Source organism: Sinocyclocheilus rhinocerous, unplaced genomic scaffold (assembly GCF_001515625.1).
Source record: "Sinocyclocheilus rhinocerous isolate Xijiao unplaced genomic scaffold, SAMN03320098_v1.1 scaffold1201, whole genome shotgun sequence".
Taxonomy (NCBI): domain Eukaryota; kingdom Metazoa; phylum Chordata; class Actinopteri; order Cypriniformes; family Cyprinidae; genus Sinocyclocheilus; species Sinocyclocheilus rhinocerous.
In genome coordinates this window covers 992,723-1,007,345 of record NW_015654059.1, presented here as the reverse complement: position 1 = coordinate 1,007,345, position 14,623 = coordinate 992,723, and the positions used below count along the sequence as shown (strand labels likewise).

The 14,623-nt window shown below is 34.7% G+C and overlaps 3 protein-coding genes across 5 annotated transcripts in view; 1 reads left to right on the top strand and 2 right to left on the bottom strand.

Moving 5' to 3' along the window:
• Window positions 1-975: 975 nt before the first annotated feature.
• LOC107716711 (endoplasmic reticulum-Golgi intermediate compartment protein 2) lies at window positions 976-7,668 on the bottom strand. Its single transcript, XM_016523238.1, has 14 exons — window positions 7,410-7,668; window positions 7,016-7,161; window positions 5,697-5,805; window positions 5,569-5,615; window positions 5,419-5,486; window positions 5,301-5,341; window positions 4,767-4,868; window positions 4,560-4,655; window positions 4,347-4,402; window positions 4,027-4,125; window positions 2,796-2,893; window positions 2,195-2,357; window positions 2,039-2,118; window positions 976-1,960 (listed from the first exon to the last, which is right to left on the bottom strand). Exons 2-14 carry the CDS (start codon window positions 7,119-7,121, stop codon window positions 1,895-1,897), a joined length of 1,131 nt encoding a protein of 376 aa, XP_016378724.1. The 5' UTR covers window positions 7,122-7,161; window positions 7,410-7,668; the 3' UTR covers window positions 976-1,894.
• Window positions 7,140-14,623, top strand: part of LOC107716710 (enhancer of mRNA-decapping protein 3-like) — an 11,133-nt gene continuing 3,649 nt past the window's right edge. Inside the window, exons 1-6 of one of the 2 annotated variants that reach the window (XM_016523236.1) lie at window positions 7,140-7,191; window positions 11,531-11,703; window positions 11,943-12,232; window positions 12,958-13,302; window positions 13,374-13,527; window positions 13,610-13,827. In XM_016523236.1, coding sequence (XP_016378722.1) covers window positions 11,540-11,703; window positions 11,943-12,232; window positions 12,958-13,302; window positions 13,374-13,527; window positions 13,610-13,827 — 1,171 coding nt within the window. In that variant the 5' untranslated portion in view covers window positions 7,140-7,191; window positions 11,531-11,539. Of the gene's footprint in view, window positions 7,192-11,168; window positions 11,288-11,530; window positions 11,704-11,942; window positions 12,233-12,957; window positions 13,303-13,373; window positions 13,528-13,609; window positions 13,828-14,623 lie in introns of those variants that run through there. The other variant, XM_016523235.1, reaches the window with a different exon arrangement.
• Window positions 7,725-9,974, bottom strand: LOC107716712 (kxDL motif-containing protein 1). Of its 2 annotated transcripts, XM_016523239.1 has the most exons (5): window positions 9,788-9,974; window positions 9,599-9,700; window positions 9,362-9,514; window positions 9,091-9,137; window positions 8,094-8,350 (listed from the first exon to the last, which is right to left on the bottom strand). In XM_016523239.1, the coding sequence occupies exons 2-5, from the start codon at window positions 9,691-9,693 to the stop codon at window positions 8,094-8,096; spliced, it is 552 nt and encodes a 183-aa protein (XP_016378725.1). In that variant the 5' UTR covers window positions 9,694-9,700; window positions 9,788-9,974. The 2 variants fall into 2 exon arrangements, with proteins under 2 accessions (XP_016378726.1, XP_016378725.1); XM_016523240.1 differs by lacking the exon at window positions 9,788-9,974 and having other exon boundaries at window positions 7,725-8,350; window positions 9,599-9,693.

Here is a 14,623-nt window from a genome sequence, read left to right as displayed (position 1 = left end):
ACTTGTTAGAGAGATTTTTTTCAAATAATTTAAACCTGAGGTCACAACGTTTTTACAGTGCTTGCGAACGTCATTTTACCAAATAATATTTAAAGAGATACTTCATCATTTAGTCATCCTCATGCCGTTGCAACCCTGCCCATTTTTCTTCTGTGTAGCACAAAAGGTAATATTTTGAAGAATGGCTTGGTCACTCTTTTCAATACATTTACAGCGAATGCCAGCGGACTGCAGCTTTCAACCTTCAAAAAGGACCAAAAATTGGCGTAATGAATCGGCCGCTCTTATGTGTTTTTTTATTATTTGTTATTCTATTTTAAGCTTGACAACTTCATAATGAATTAGTAACCGTTATTGTATGGAAAATGAATATTATTCAAAATTTCTCTTTTGTGTTCCCTAGAGCAAAGAAAGTAATTTGGGTTTGGGACGACATGAGGGTGAGTAAATTGTTGGTGGATTATCTCTTTTTACTTTACTTTTGTTTCTTTTTTTATATTGCAGCAAGCACTGCTTTTCTTCAGGGAATGAAAATCTAGTTATGATTTGTATGGGTTTTTTGTTCTGTTGGTTGATGCCTGAACAAAGGTGATTTCTGATTTGTTTTCTAAACCAGCTGCTCTAGTAACTGTCATTTGCACGCTTGCACTTTCTAGAGTCCTTTGGGAAAGACAGCAACAACAAAGAACAAATGAGAATGTTCAATGACATGTAAGAATATATTGTATATTTATTCATTTTAATAAAAAAAAGAACCCTCAGATTTTTAGTGATTGGTACTTCAAGAGGCGTCTAATGTAAGAGTTTACAGTGTCTCAGGACAAGCTGTCAAATATGGAATCAAGATTTTGTTTTGCAGCTCGGGAGACAAGAACGGACACATGGTGATGCTTAAAAACGGATATCACAGGTGTGCAGGTGCATATGAAACTCTTTTTATTTGGACTCTTAGGAGACACACTGAATAATAAGCAAATAAAACATCCCGAATCTGGAGAGCGTCAAATTGAGTAAAATACACCTACAGGATACGTGAGTGTAATTTAAAAAAAGGAAATTTCCTTCTGATTTAACTATTACAGGGACCTTAATTTACCTTAATGGAACTAGAAAAAGTTTTGGCACGAGAAAATACGCATCAACGGTGTGATCTGTAATCATGCAAATGTAATGAGAATTTACATCAGAAAGAATGCTTAAATGAATTATTTAACACTATTTCCCTTATAATTCAATCATTCAACCAAATACAATCATGATTGCATTATTTATCAATAATATACACGATTTTTTGAAATGCAAATGGATGCTAAATAATCATACCTTCCTGAGGTGGAGATCTCTGATCTGGTTGGGGCCTATCACGCCAAACATCCCCAACCAAATCTTAATACTGTCATGATGAGTTGTGTCTGAAAGGTTCCTGATGCTACTTCATCTTTTATGGTTGTATTAAGTCACTTTAACTAAAACTAAATGGTCTGATATTCAGATTTAGACCTGCGCTTTTTAAAAGGGAGTATTCATCCAAGCAAAGACAATCAAGTTATCTTGCATTTAGAAAAATAAAATTTGTCTTCATGAGTGCAATAACTGACAAGCTTTTTGCAAGAATCCTTTTCTATAACGGCTGCACTTTTTTAAAAAGCTGTCCACTAATTTAAATTCACCAAAATCATTTTTGCACCAAACAAGATTTTCTGGGGAGGTACAATCTATTCATTTATGAATTTATGCCAGTGTAACAGTTATTGTGTCAGTGCTTACAGATCTCTACAGTACCACAAATGACAACCAACCTCAATATCATGTATTAACAGAAACCTGAAACTTACAGTTGTGACTGAAAAGTGACTGAAATGAGCTTTAAATGTTGTGAAGGAGGAAAGCCCAGCTAGTGCTCAGCGTTCTCAGAAAGGAGAGGTGTCAGGCTGTTCACATGGCCATCAAAAACACTCATCTAAAAACAACAGGAGTATCAGTGCTCAGTTCCAAAAAATTTAGAAATGAAGCACAAAAAACAACAACTCCTACTTACACTCTTCGGTTTATAAACCCCCAGTTTAAAACGACAGCAGACCACATCTACGCAGAAGCCAACCAGACCGTGCAACATGCCTGCAGAAACAAATCGCAATCATTGAATCTTTTCAAATTAGATTTTTTTTTTTTGTTAGCAAATATTCTCATTTACCTGTTGTTGAGAAAATGCCTCCTATGATGCCACAGAGCCGCACGAGGAACTGCCAAAAGGGCATGTGCTGCTCAGTCACCTTCACCATCAGTGAGCTGATGTCATACTTCATAAAGATCCCAGAAACCCCATGACTCCCCGCTGCGTGGTTTATCACTCGCTCCTAAAGCAAAGAGAATCCAAATGTGGCATCAGTGATCATCCTTGGGCAGTCATGTATACACAATGTACTTTACAAAGATAACTTTTTAAAATAGAACTTTGTAAAATGTAGCAAATCGTGTCAGTTTTAAATATAACTTTAATTTAAAGGGGTCATATGATGCAATTTCAAATTTTCCTTTCTCTTTGGAGTGTTACAAGCTGTTCGTGCATGGATAAGATCCCTAAAGTTGCAAAGACTAAAGTCTCAAATCCAAAGAGATATTCTTTATAAAAGTTAAGACTTGTCCACGCCTTCCCAAAACGCCTCGTTTAAACACGCCCCCACATGTCTACGTCACAATGTGGGAAGATTTGCATAACGCCGCCCAAATGTTCACGCAAAGAAAGAAGGCGTAACTTTCATTCTTGCCGTAGTATTGTTGCTGCCGTTGCACACCCGCTCAGTGACAGAATACTGGTGTGTGTCCGCTGACACCTTGTACGTCTGCAGTTTTGTGGGCACAATGGTAATAAAGTACTGGAACATTTGATTATCTAGCAGACAAAAGAGAAAGACATTTTTTTTATAGTCAGCCTCATCAGAAATAGAAATTTTTGCTGATTGTTTTTTTTTTTTTTAATTTTATGCTGATGTAATATAATTTGAATTAGAAAAATGCCAAAATGGTCCAAAATGGTCAATAATTTACAAAAATAACTGAACTGAACTTTTTATTTAAATATTATAATTTAAATGTATTATTTATATATTTGTACATTTAAACTGTATTACCAGCATGAATATATATTTATGCCGATATTATATATTTTAAAGATACGCGTAAAAAGACAGTATAAGTCATTATAATCCGTAATTATGTCCCCACTGGATGCAACAAATGCCTCGTTTATAATGGGTTTTTTAATGTTTTTGTCTCGTCGCTCCATCACAGTATGGTAAAGCCGCCTTTCCACTATCTCCGACAAGCGACAGACCGGAAGTCATTCATTTCCAACGGAGAGTAGTGCGGGAGCTGCGTGGATTTCCGATCATATGCGTACGTGGAAAATTCGGATCCGATTTGAGCTGCGGATGCGTTAAAATATTTGAACTTCTGCGGCTAGACCATATGCGACCGGATGTGATGTAGTCTATTAAAAACTATGAGTGTAAGGTTAGAATTACCAATATTAATGCCAAAATGGTCCAAAATGGTCAATAATTTACAAAAATAACTGAACTGAACTTTTTATTTAAATATTATAATTTAAATGTATTATTTATATATTTGTACATTTAAACTGTATTACCAGCATGAATATATATTTATGCCGATATTATATATTTTTAAGATAATTTAATTACAAAAATGCTTTCAGATTTAAGATCTAACAGTATAATATAATTTTAATTATCTTAATATTTTGTTATATATATTATTTATATATAAATTGTATTATCAGTATAAATATATATTTATGGTGATAATATAATTTGTAATAAAAAAAATATGATTGATTATTGAAGATAATTTAATTAGAGAAACGCAAAAATGCTCTCAAACTTCTGTATTTTAGTGTATTGTGTGTGTGTATGTCAAAATTTGATTTTAATTAGAAAAATGCATAACACATACACACACACACACTTATTTCCTTAAATATTGATAAATGTTTCGATTACTTACGATCTGCAGACACTTTTTCCGTGCCATCCAGTGGATTTAATATGCCCGGGATTTCCTCTCCAAAAGACAGGTGGTCTATCCGATGGGAGAAGTTGTATGCTGAAACATTAAACAGTCCTTATTAGCAAACTGACCTGTTAGACAAAAAATTTAAGGCACCATTTGCTTTTTTTAGTGGAACAGATGTTGCCTTTGGGTCTGGATTCAAAAGCACTAGATACGTTTTACATAGAATGAGCCATTCAGATAATATCAATAGAATCAAAGCACTTTATTCTAGAACATTGCTATGCTAGGTTTGAAGAAGCTCTTCAGCTCACTCTCATGGCTGACCAGGGCCGCTAGATGAGCATGACCTCGAGGGTGTGGGATGGCCCTGAAATGAAATAAGAAAATTCAGGGAAGATATCCCAACCCAGACTTCCCAACTTGACACATTTGAACTCTAAAAGTAGGTCCGCAGTACTTAAAAACAACTTTTACTGGAGTTAAGATATAATTGGATGCAATAAACAGGATGAAAGGAGACATACTTGCCAACAGTGATGTGGAAATTTCCTGCTACTTTATTGACATAGAGGTGTCCGTGTATCCGGCAGGCGTTTAGAGGCTGAGTGGGATCATCTTCCCTACAGAGTGAATGGAAAACGACATACTTCATTAGAAAAGACTACTATATTTGCACGATTCTTGTTTGACGTGGCGTAATATGTTCCCGTACAGGTGTCATGTGTTCTGACCTGGGTGGGAGAGCAGTGGGAGCACCTTTCATGACGTTCTTAAACAAAACATCCTGGAGTGAATGTTCCTCACACAGACGGTTCTGAATGAGCAAAAGCGTCCTGATGGACGCAATACCATAACAGTTAGGATTTTTCTTTATAAAACGGATAGTTCCGGTGACGGTCCTTGATTCTGATTGGCTGAGCCGCGTTCAAAGCTGTTGTAAATTACTCTACAAACATACACCTTTGTTTACGTTTGTGTGTTACTCGGCACGTTTCTAAAGAACTACATTGTTTGGCGGAAGAAAAATGTTTTTATTAATATCATTACATTTTATTTGCTTTGTTTTATTTTGTGAAACCTTGCTAAATATATGGAATAACCGTTGTATAAAAGCAACAAGCCATAGTAAATATAAATTCACTGTAAACCACGGCTTCTTGGGGCTTATTGCTTTATTAAATAATCACATCTTTATATATTATTGCAATTTAAATATTATTAATGATAATAATTAAGAAAATATGATCATGATAATCCTAATTTACCTGTGCCAGAGCCTCTGCTGAGGAGAAAGATCAAAAATAACCTGCAGAAGAATTGTAAAATATGTTATGGCACCACTTTAACAAGATTCTAGCAAATAAGTAACATTCAGCTACTCACAGGTTCATACTGAAGGCCATCAGATGCCACCATCGTCTCGGCTAGATCTAACACATCTGCTCCAACAACTGAAAAAAAAAAACCCTGACAATTACTGACAATTTTATGCTACAGTTTATTCAACATATTACTATAGTAAGATATACTTGCATTGGCACCTCATGGCAACTGTGATATCAATATTAATTCGTAGTTTGCTGCAAGATGAAAATATAAACAAAATGTTAGTGTTTTTAATCATGTTATATATAATAACAAAATAGACCTAGTAAAATCACCTAGTAAAATCCTTATCCACTTCATACTCGTATTTCATCCATGTGTCTCGATATACAAAGAACTCAAAGAAGGCCAAGAGTGCCATGGCCGTGAAGGCCAACACAGACACTGAGGAAGAAAATTAAAAACAATATAATTTAAGGTTTTTCAATTCAGTACCACAGCTGTAATATTTGAGAAGAGTCAGAAAGGAAAATGTGCAATATTATCTACAGTAAATAACTATACAATAACTCACACAGACATGACTGAGATACTATTATTTATTAATGTTTTTATATTTTATTTTAAATTTATATTTTCCACTATGTATATCTATATAGTATTTATTTACCTCAGATTTAGTTATTTTAGTACATCAAATGAATATATATTCTCCTGGGACCGGCACAGACTTTTGTCCTTTATAGAGGACATTATATTTTAGTGAATTTCTCTGAGACCACACATGCCACAGTTTTACGTCTGGATGTCCTGTACAGAGCACATTCAGGGCTTTTTAGAGATATCAAATGTTTGGAGGTTTGATCATAAACAAACCTTCTCCTTGGTGTTTAAATATGACTGATATTGACAGAATGATCAAATTTAGCACTCTTCGGGAAATATGATATTGTTTTGTAATTATTGTTTTGTAATTATCATTTAAATCTGACTAATTTTACATTTTTTTGTTGTAAATAAACATCTCAGAAAAATGTTATGGGGTTTAAAATCGGAATGAGGTTTTGTTACGAAACAAGGCATAATTTTCATACATGTCTTCTGTAGAGGACACCAGGACAAACATCATGTTAATCAGGCATTTTGGGGAAACAATAGGGAAAGAAATTACAGATGATATTCCTATGAAATATGAGATATTCTAATGAAAAAGTTATTACTCCCATTATAACACTTATTTTTTCATTATGGTTTTCCCCAAGAATACATTAATATGCAAATTAGATGCAGTGTATAGATACATTGTATAGAATGGGAATATCAATTTATGACATTTTACGCACATATTCTATAAAGTACAGTAGTATATCAAATCATTCTGTTATATCTTTCATAACATAGTTGAGAATCATCTTTGTACAAGGTTTGGTTAAAAATAGCCTGAAACCTAAAAACCGATTGGTGATTGAAAAAAATAAAACGTTGTTTTTGCCTATACATGCCTTTTCATGTCTATTTATTTTGTTGAATAACGTAACATCCTCCATTTGTTTCTTATGCTCCAACCAATGTAATGAGAAAAAAACAACATTCACAAAACATTTTTTTATGGTTCTCAGGAGGATATGGCAAATGAAATCTCAGCTCATCTCACCAGTTCCTCCACTGGCTGTTGTCTCCACATAACTCTCAGGAACCTTGGGAAAAGCATCCAACTCCTTTACAAAGTTCAGGGCTTTTTTTCTGTTCAGCCTCCTCATCGTCACAGCAGTTGGCTGTTATCTTCCTCATGAATTTAGTCTGCGATTCATCATTTATTGATAAATCAAGGTGAGTTGCACAATTATATACATTTAGCCCAATGCTAAAAATGCGAAACGTTTAAGCACATAAGCTAGGACGTAGACCTATTTTGACTGTAAACAGCTTTTAAAGAGTATTTTCTAACAATTCGTCTGTGAATGCTCAGTTGTCTATGGTTACTGTTAGCCATTGCTAGCCGTGCACTTGTCTGGCTTGCTATTTTACTTACTTTGTGTTCTACCTACCTTGAAATCCTATTTTAAACGGCACATTGTGGTTTCTGCAATTTTCAAATAAATAATCTCCTTATACAATACGCGTTTAATGAAATAACGGACAGAAATGTAGAGCACTCGGGAAAGAGAGAAGCTGTGTTGTAGTCGCACGCTTCCGGTCTGGTGGATTATGGGATATGTAGTCATCAAAATACGGGGAAAAATTAGTACTAGCTTACTACTCGTACTATTTGTCATATCTTTATGTTTTAGAAATAGTACGAGTTTAGAGTTCAAAATAATCAAAATCCAAGCAAACATAGTCTAATTAAAAGACTCACATTGTGCACTATGAGAAAGCTTTTATTTAATGACATACATTTTTTTCCTGAATTCAGAAATAATACTAAATAATAACTAATGCGGTTCTGAACATGAAAATTTCACAACACAAGGTAAACATGTCTGTTTTTAAATGTATCCGTACAACTTTTTTTGTCTGCAAAAAGTAGGCTAGTTTGCATTATTTTTCCAGGCCATTACCACAGCGGTCACTTAAATATATAAAGCTAGAACAGAAAACATGAAATTTAAATAACATTTAACAACAGTACCAAATTAGTAGCACTAAAAACATTTTCGCATAATAAACCTTAAGCTATAGGCTTGCATCACTGTACTTTTAAGTGGCATCTGTATGTAGGACACATAAATCTAAATGTCAGCTGAATCTGGCCCCTCGTCCCGTAACACTGGCTGTTCATGGCTGTCAGAGGTTGGTGTGCCGGTGTTCTCTTGAGAGGGGTCTTCAGAACAGCAGCTAATGGTGGGCGATATCACATCAGGGCTTGTGTCACATGACTCCGTGCTCTGTTCGGACGTTGCAGTAGTAGTGATGGTGGTGGCCACGCTGGGAGGTATGGGGTCAAATTCATCATCATCATCCTCCAGGTTGGAACATTCATTGATGTCTGTTGCAAACAAAGTAGTCTGATTACACAACTTGAGCAAAACTGGTACAAAATAAGGAAGGCACAATGTATTTTGTATTATGCACGACCATTCAAAAGTGTCACATGATCATTCTAATATGCTCAAGAAACATTTCTTATTATTATCAATGCTGAAAACAGCTGTGCTGCTTAATATTTTTGTGGAAACTCTGATACATTTTTCCAGGAGTCTTTGTTGAATAGAACGTTCAAAAGAACTGCATCTATTTGAAATAGAAATCTACTGTAACATTATTAATTTCTTTACTGTCACTTTTGATCAATTTAATGCATCCTTGCTGAATAAGTATTAATGAAGTATTGATTTTAAAAAATCTTACTGACCCCCAAACTTTTGAACTGTAGTGTACATTAGTGATTTTTTTTTTTATATCGGTAAATATTGGATATTCAATTGTGGATGCTCATTTTTTGTTTTTAGAAACTAAAAAGGATAATGCTAGATTATTATTATTTTTTACTTAAGATTTAACCATTTTGTGATTAGTCTTTCCTAGGTGCCACAATATTGTTTTAACATGGACAAAAACTACTGATTTTTATTTTTGCATTTTATTTATTTATTTTGCCAAAACAGTAGTTGCATTTGCGTTTGTAATTTGTTATTTTGTTTTCAGAATTGTGATTTGCTTTGCACTTCTCAGCCACCGTATTAATCGTAGTGCATCCCAATACAAAAAACCTGCATTATAACTTACTGCTGAAGGCCTCTGGATATTGTTTCGCAACTTTGCCTTTTAAAGTCCTGGGGAAACACAAATTATATTATTAATAGGAAATAACTAATGTTACACAATAAATTGTAATATTATGCTTAACAATCATTGTTTGCATTTTCAAACTTCCATGGCAAGCTTGAATGTGTTAATCTTATCATACACTTGCTTGTAATGGAGGGAGAAGTGTTCATGTCAGATCTTAGCTTTCCCACATCATCATAATTAATGTCTTAAGTTGTGAATATAATACCTTATTCGTCTGAAAATGCTGTCCAAGTCTTTCTTCATCTCTATTAAAGTGCGGGTGTGCATTAGAAAGTGTTCATTCATCTGTTGTAAGCGCACATTGGACAGTCCGTTGAAGTTGATCAGCATCTCATTGGTCTTCTCAAACCGGTCCAGCCTGGAATACATGAATACATGCAGCAAAATCAGGATAAAGGCATAAGAATGCTGCCTAGGCAGGTCACTAGATAAGGAAACTCACATGTGTCTCTGAGCTTGAATGATGGCGTTCACGTCTTCAGAGTTCACCATACTGAGCATTCTGTTACAGAATATCCCCGATGCTGTGGGCTCCATGATGACGCTTTTCATAAAACACAAGATATTAGCGTTAATCATGAATCAAGTCAATAATTAACCGATTGATACAAGTAACGTTATAGTCGCTTACGTTGTAAAATATTCACTGGCTAGTTTGCGTCTGACTTGGTTTTAATTCAAAAACGTCATCATCAGATGCACACTTGGATGAGGCTTTGACGCAAACGCATACACCTTTTATTATACTTGTAAAACGATTTTAAAAAATGACCGCACCGAAAAGCAGTCAGACATTTTTGTTGTGATGTTGTCATATGATCACATGAGAGTGGCGTAATTCGGGAGGCGGGATCACGGAGATTTTGTAAGTGTTGATTGGCTTTTGATTTTAATATTTATTTTGACTTATTGATTAATTTTATTTTATATTAAAGAACAAATAAAAATGAATCGAATAATAAATAACGCACGAATTATTTTTTACAACATTTTTAAACTGAATTATTTTTACAACATTTTTAAACATTAAATTTTTAATGCTAGATATGTTTTTTACATAAAACTGCATGCCTTTTTTAATCATTCTATAATGACAAATATTATGTGTCACACGAGGATAAATAGTTCATAATAGTATCATATATATTGCATGTTTGTTGCATATATTATATATTTTTATATATTTAATATTAAATAATAATTATAATTAGAAATGTTAATAATTCCAATTTTATTTTATATTAAATAATAATTGATAATGGCCATTTCAGGTAAAATAATGTGTCACTTGAAGAGGATAAATAGTTCACTTTTGAAATGTAATATTTATTTATTTATTCAGCACCACAATAAAGCAATATCACTTCAAATCAAATCTTGTATGAGTCTCTGGCTCGAGGGCCGGTTGTGTTGAGTCCTGCTTCACCTTTGTTCAAACAAACACTGTGCTGGCGCTGGTTGTCACCTCTCAGACAGCCCTGAAGGCATCTCAGGTTCTGCTGGAGCTTGTGGGAAATGTCACGGTGAATGGGCTTCTTGAATGATTTGTTTCTACCAGACATGTGCAGGTTCCTCTTCTGCCTTTAACCTTAACAGATAACACTAACTTCTCAAAATGTCACGCATAGCTAATGAAAATTAAATTTTAGTATTTGATGTTGGCTTTATGTTATAATTAACACTAATATATATGCAAATTAAAAATGTATTTCCTTTAAAAATGTAAACAAAAGCTCCTGGTGGTGAATATTGCTTAATTTAATAATAATAATAATAATAATAATATTTAATTATAAAGTATAAATATTATTATTATTAATTAGTCATTCTAACAATAATTTAATAATATTATATAAATAAAAATTAGCAAAAAATAATATTATAAATATGAATTAATATTAATAATTGTTTAATTTAAGATGTTTATGTTTACACCACTACCTGCATCTCAGTGTACTTCCGCGGTTGTCCAGTACGTGGCAGTAAACCGATTCAAAATGGATTCTCGCTTAGTGAATCATTATAGAAGAAGCCGTTCACGCATTCGAGCTCTTCTGAAGAGTTAATAAAAAAAATATATCTCAGTATACCAGTTATTCGTATTATTTTACGGATTTACTCTTGACAACAGGTGAGGAACTAATTTTACTAATTCTATTTGACCGACGACGAAAAAGTCGCTTATAAAGCAGTTGCGTCCTGTACATCGAGCTGGCTAACATTAGCATCTTCCTATCTAACGTTCAATGCTGGACTTATCTCTCCATAATATTCTTCATATTAATGGTTTTCTCTACCAATAACTCTTTACGAGCCGTGTTTTGATGTAAAAGTGTCATAAAAAACACAACACGTCTTTTTGATCTAATTTCAGCTGGTCAGAATGGCATCAGACTGGATTGGCTGTCTTGTTTCAATCCACTGTGGACCAACTCTGGGAGTTTATCAAGGAGAAGTGTCTTCAGTAGATCAGACCAGCCAGACCATCTCTCTCAGACTTCCCTTCCACAATGGAGTCAAGTGCACTGTGCCTGAGGTCACCTTCAGGTGAATAATAAAATGAAGATCCTAAAAGGTTCACTGTCTGACATTGTAGTGTCTGTTTTTGATTCTTTTTGAATGATATTAAGACAGACCATCTCATCTCATTGGTCATATTCTACAAAGTCAAAGTATGATGTTATTAAACATTCTTGATACAACAATTTAATACAGGGTAATCAGAATTTGGATACCAAATACTATTGTTGACTATATTAAAAAACGATATTATTTCTAATCCGCAGTGCCATGGACATTAAAGATATTAAAATCCTAGAAATCCGCAAGAGCTCAACTGAAGTCCCAAAGCAGAATGGTCCAGACTCCAGCTCCACATTGACGCCACATGGCGGACGCAATGATAAGGGTGGTGGCGCACCGGGCAATAGCGCTCCTCTGACGGTACCTAACAAAACGGAACATAAAACGCAGGAAGGAGGGGTGTCTCCAGTGCCACACTACTCAAAGAGTTATGGTGAACGTCACATGGACATGGCTGTCCAAAGTAAAGGCTTTAGACGAAGACACAACTCCTGTGAGTCTCCTGTGTCATTGGATTTTGAATCTAATCTTTCAGATTTTAACTTTTTTTATATATATGTTTATGTATTTGTATTAGAGCTGCAAAATGTATGGATTTTCCAGATAAAATTGCAATTGCGATTTAAAATGCGATTAAAAGAAGTATTCCAGGTTTGCTATGCTTGTTTGTAGGGCTGCACAATTTGGTCCAAATTTTGTTATATATCAGTTTGGTTATTAAATAAAAATAATAATAAATACAAATATATAAAATATTTAAAAACAATAACAATAACAAAAAAGAAATATTACTATTATATTTCACTGTCAAAAAGTATTTATCCATCACAACTGTAAAATTAATATAAAAAGTTCATATCAATGTAAAATGCCAATAGTAACTATTGTGTGTGTATACATACTGTATGTATATATATACACACACACATACACATATATAGCTTTGTAGGATTGTGAAATTGAGCAGGTTGAGATTTAAAAGTAAAAGTAGTGTACAGATAATTAGAATATTTTTTTACTCAATTTTATTTTACAGCATTTGCAGTATTACCATTACAATTTGTTTAATATTTCTAATTCAAAATCACTATAAAATCATGATAATTATTAATTTAGTCTTGTTAAATTGATTAAAAACAGTGGAAATGTGGCCTATGAAAACTAAAAAGTGGAAAGATTTTGGAGTGGAAAACTAATGCCCACTTTAACTGTTTCTAGGGTCGTCTAGTTGCAGAGGTCCAAATCAGGCCACACCAAAAAAGAATGGGCTGAAGAACGGAGGTCATATGAAGAACAAAGACGATGAATGTTTTGGAGATGGTATGGAAGATGTTCTCGATGAAGACTTTGATTTTGAGGGGAACCTGGCGCTGTTCGACAAGGCTGCGGTGTTCTCGCAGATCGATTCGTCAGAACGGCGAGGCAATGGTGCGAGATCTCGAGGTACGTCTGGAGAGCAAACGCCATCACGATACCGGCATGACGAGAACATCCTAGAGGCCAAACCCGTCGTCTACAGACAGATCATAGTTCCACAGAATGGAACGAAAGAATATAGCACTGGTAAGAATCTGACCTCATGATCTTTTTAATAATTTATCTCAATTTGTCTTAATTCATGCCATTTCTCCCAGACTCAGGGCTGGTGGTACCCAGCATCTCTTTCGAGTTGCACAAGCGGTTATTAGCTGCAGCAGAAAGTCATGGTCTCTCTCTGGAGCGCAGGCTTGAAATGACAGGTGTATGTGCGAGTCAGATGGCCCTCACGCTACTTGGAGGCCCGAACAGGTTTGTGGGGCTTTAAAAGAAATTGCATAATCAAAAATATCTTCAGCATGTCTGGTTATCATTGGTCTGATTTTTCTCGTAGACTTACCCCAAAGAATGTGCATCAACGGCCCACGGTAGTCCTGCTGTGTGGACCACATGTCCAAGGTGCTCAGGGCATCAGCTGTGGCCGGCACTTGGCCAACCATGAAGTGGAGATCATCCTTTTCCTGCCAAACTTCGTCAAGATGTTGGAGGCCATCACCAGCGAACTTGCACTCTTTGGGAAGACAGGAGGCAAACTGGTTTCTAATGTGAAAGGTGTGACACTATTGCATCTAGATTTAACAGTCATTCATGATACAAGTCGTGGCCTAATGGTTAGAGAGTCGGACTCGTAACTAGGGATGGGCACCGAAACCCGGTATTTAATCGTTCCCGGGGCTAAATTATGAAAGACCGGAGTATCGATAAGCTCTGACGTTAACGGTTCTGCTATCGGTACTGGAAAAATTAATAAAACACACATACATTTATTATTGCTATATATACATTATCTTGCAAATTCTATCTCACCAGAGTCGCCAGATGTTTTTCAAACATTTGTCTATGATGCATTTTTGCTATTCACAATTCAGAAGCGAGATCGCGCCCACGCGGAGGAGCTTCAGCACACGCAACATGAAAGCCCTGTTTAATTATGATAGAAGAGAGAACTAAACATTCAAACATCTGCTTACACTTTAGGCCTGTGGCTGTTTTATTAAGCTAATTAAATTTTTTTTTTTCGATTTTGGCTTCTAAGGATTATACAAAAGAAGACATGAGGTAAAGCTATTAAAGTGTGTGTGTGTTCACTGCTGTGTGTGCACTTTGGATGGGGTAAATTCAGAGCACTAATTCCGAGTATGGGTCACCATACTTGGCCACATGTCACGTCACTTCACTTCACTTCACTACCAAACCCCCAAAAATACTACAACAGTATGCATTTTTTTTTACATTTACATTTATAACTGATTATTTTATTAAAATATCAGATATTTTTTAGCATTATTGGTTGATATTGGAGATATACAGTATATATATATATATATATATATATATATATATATAT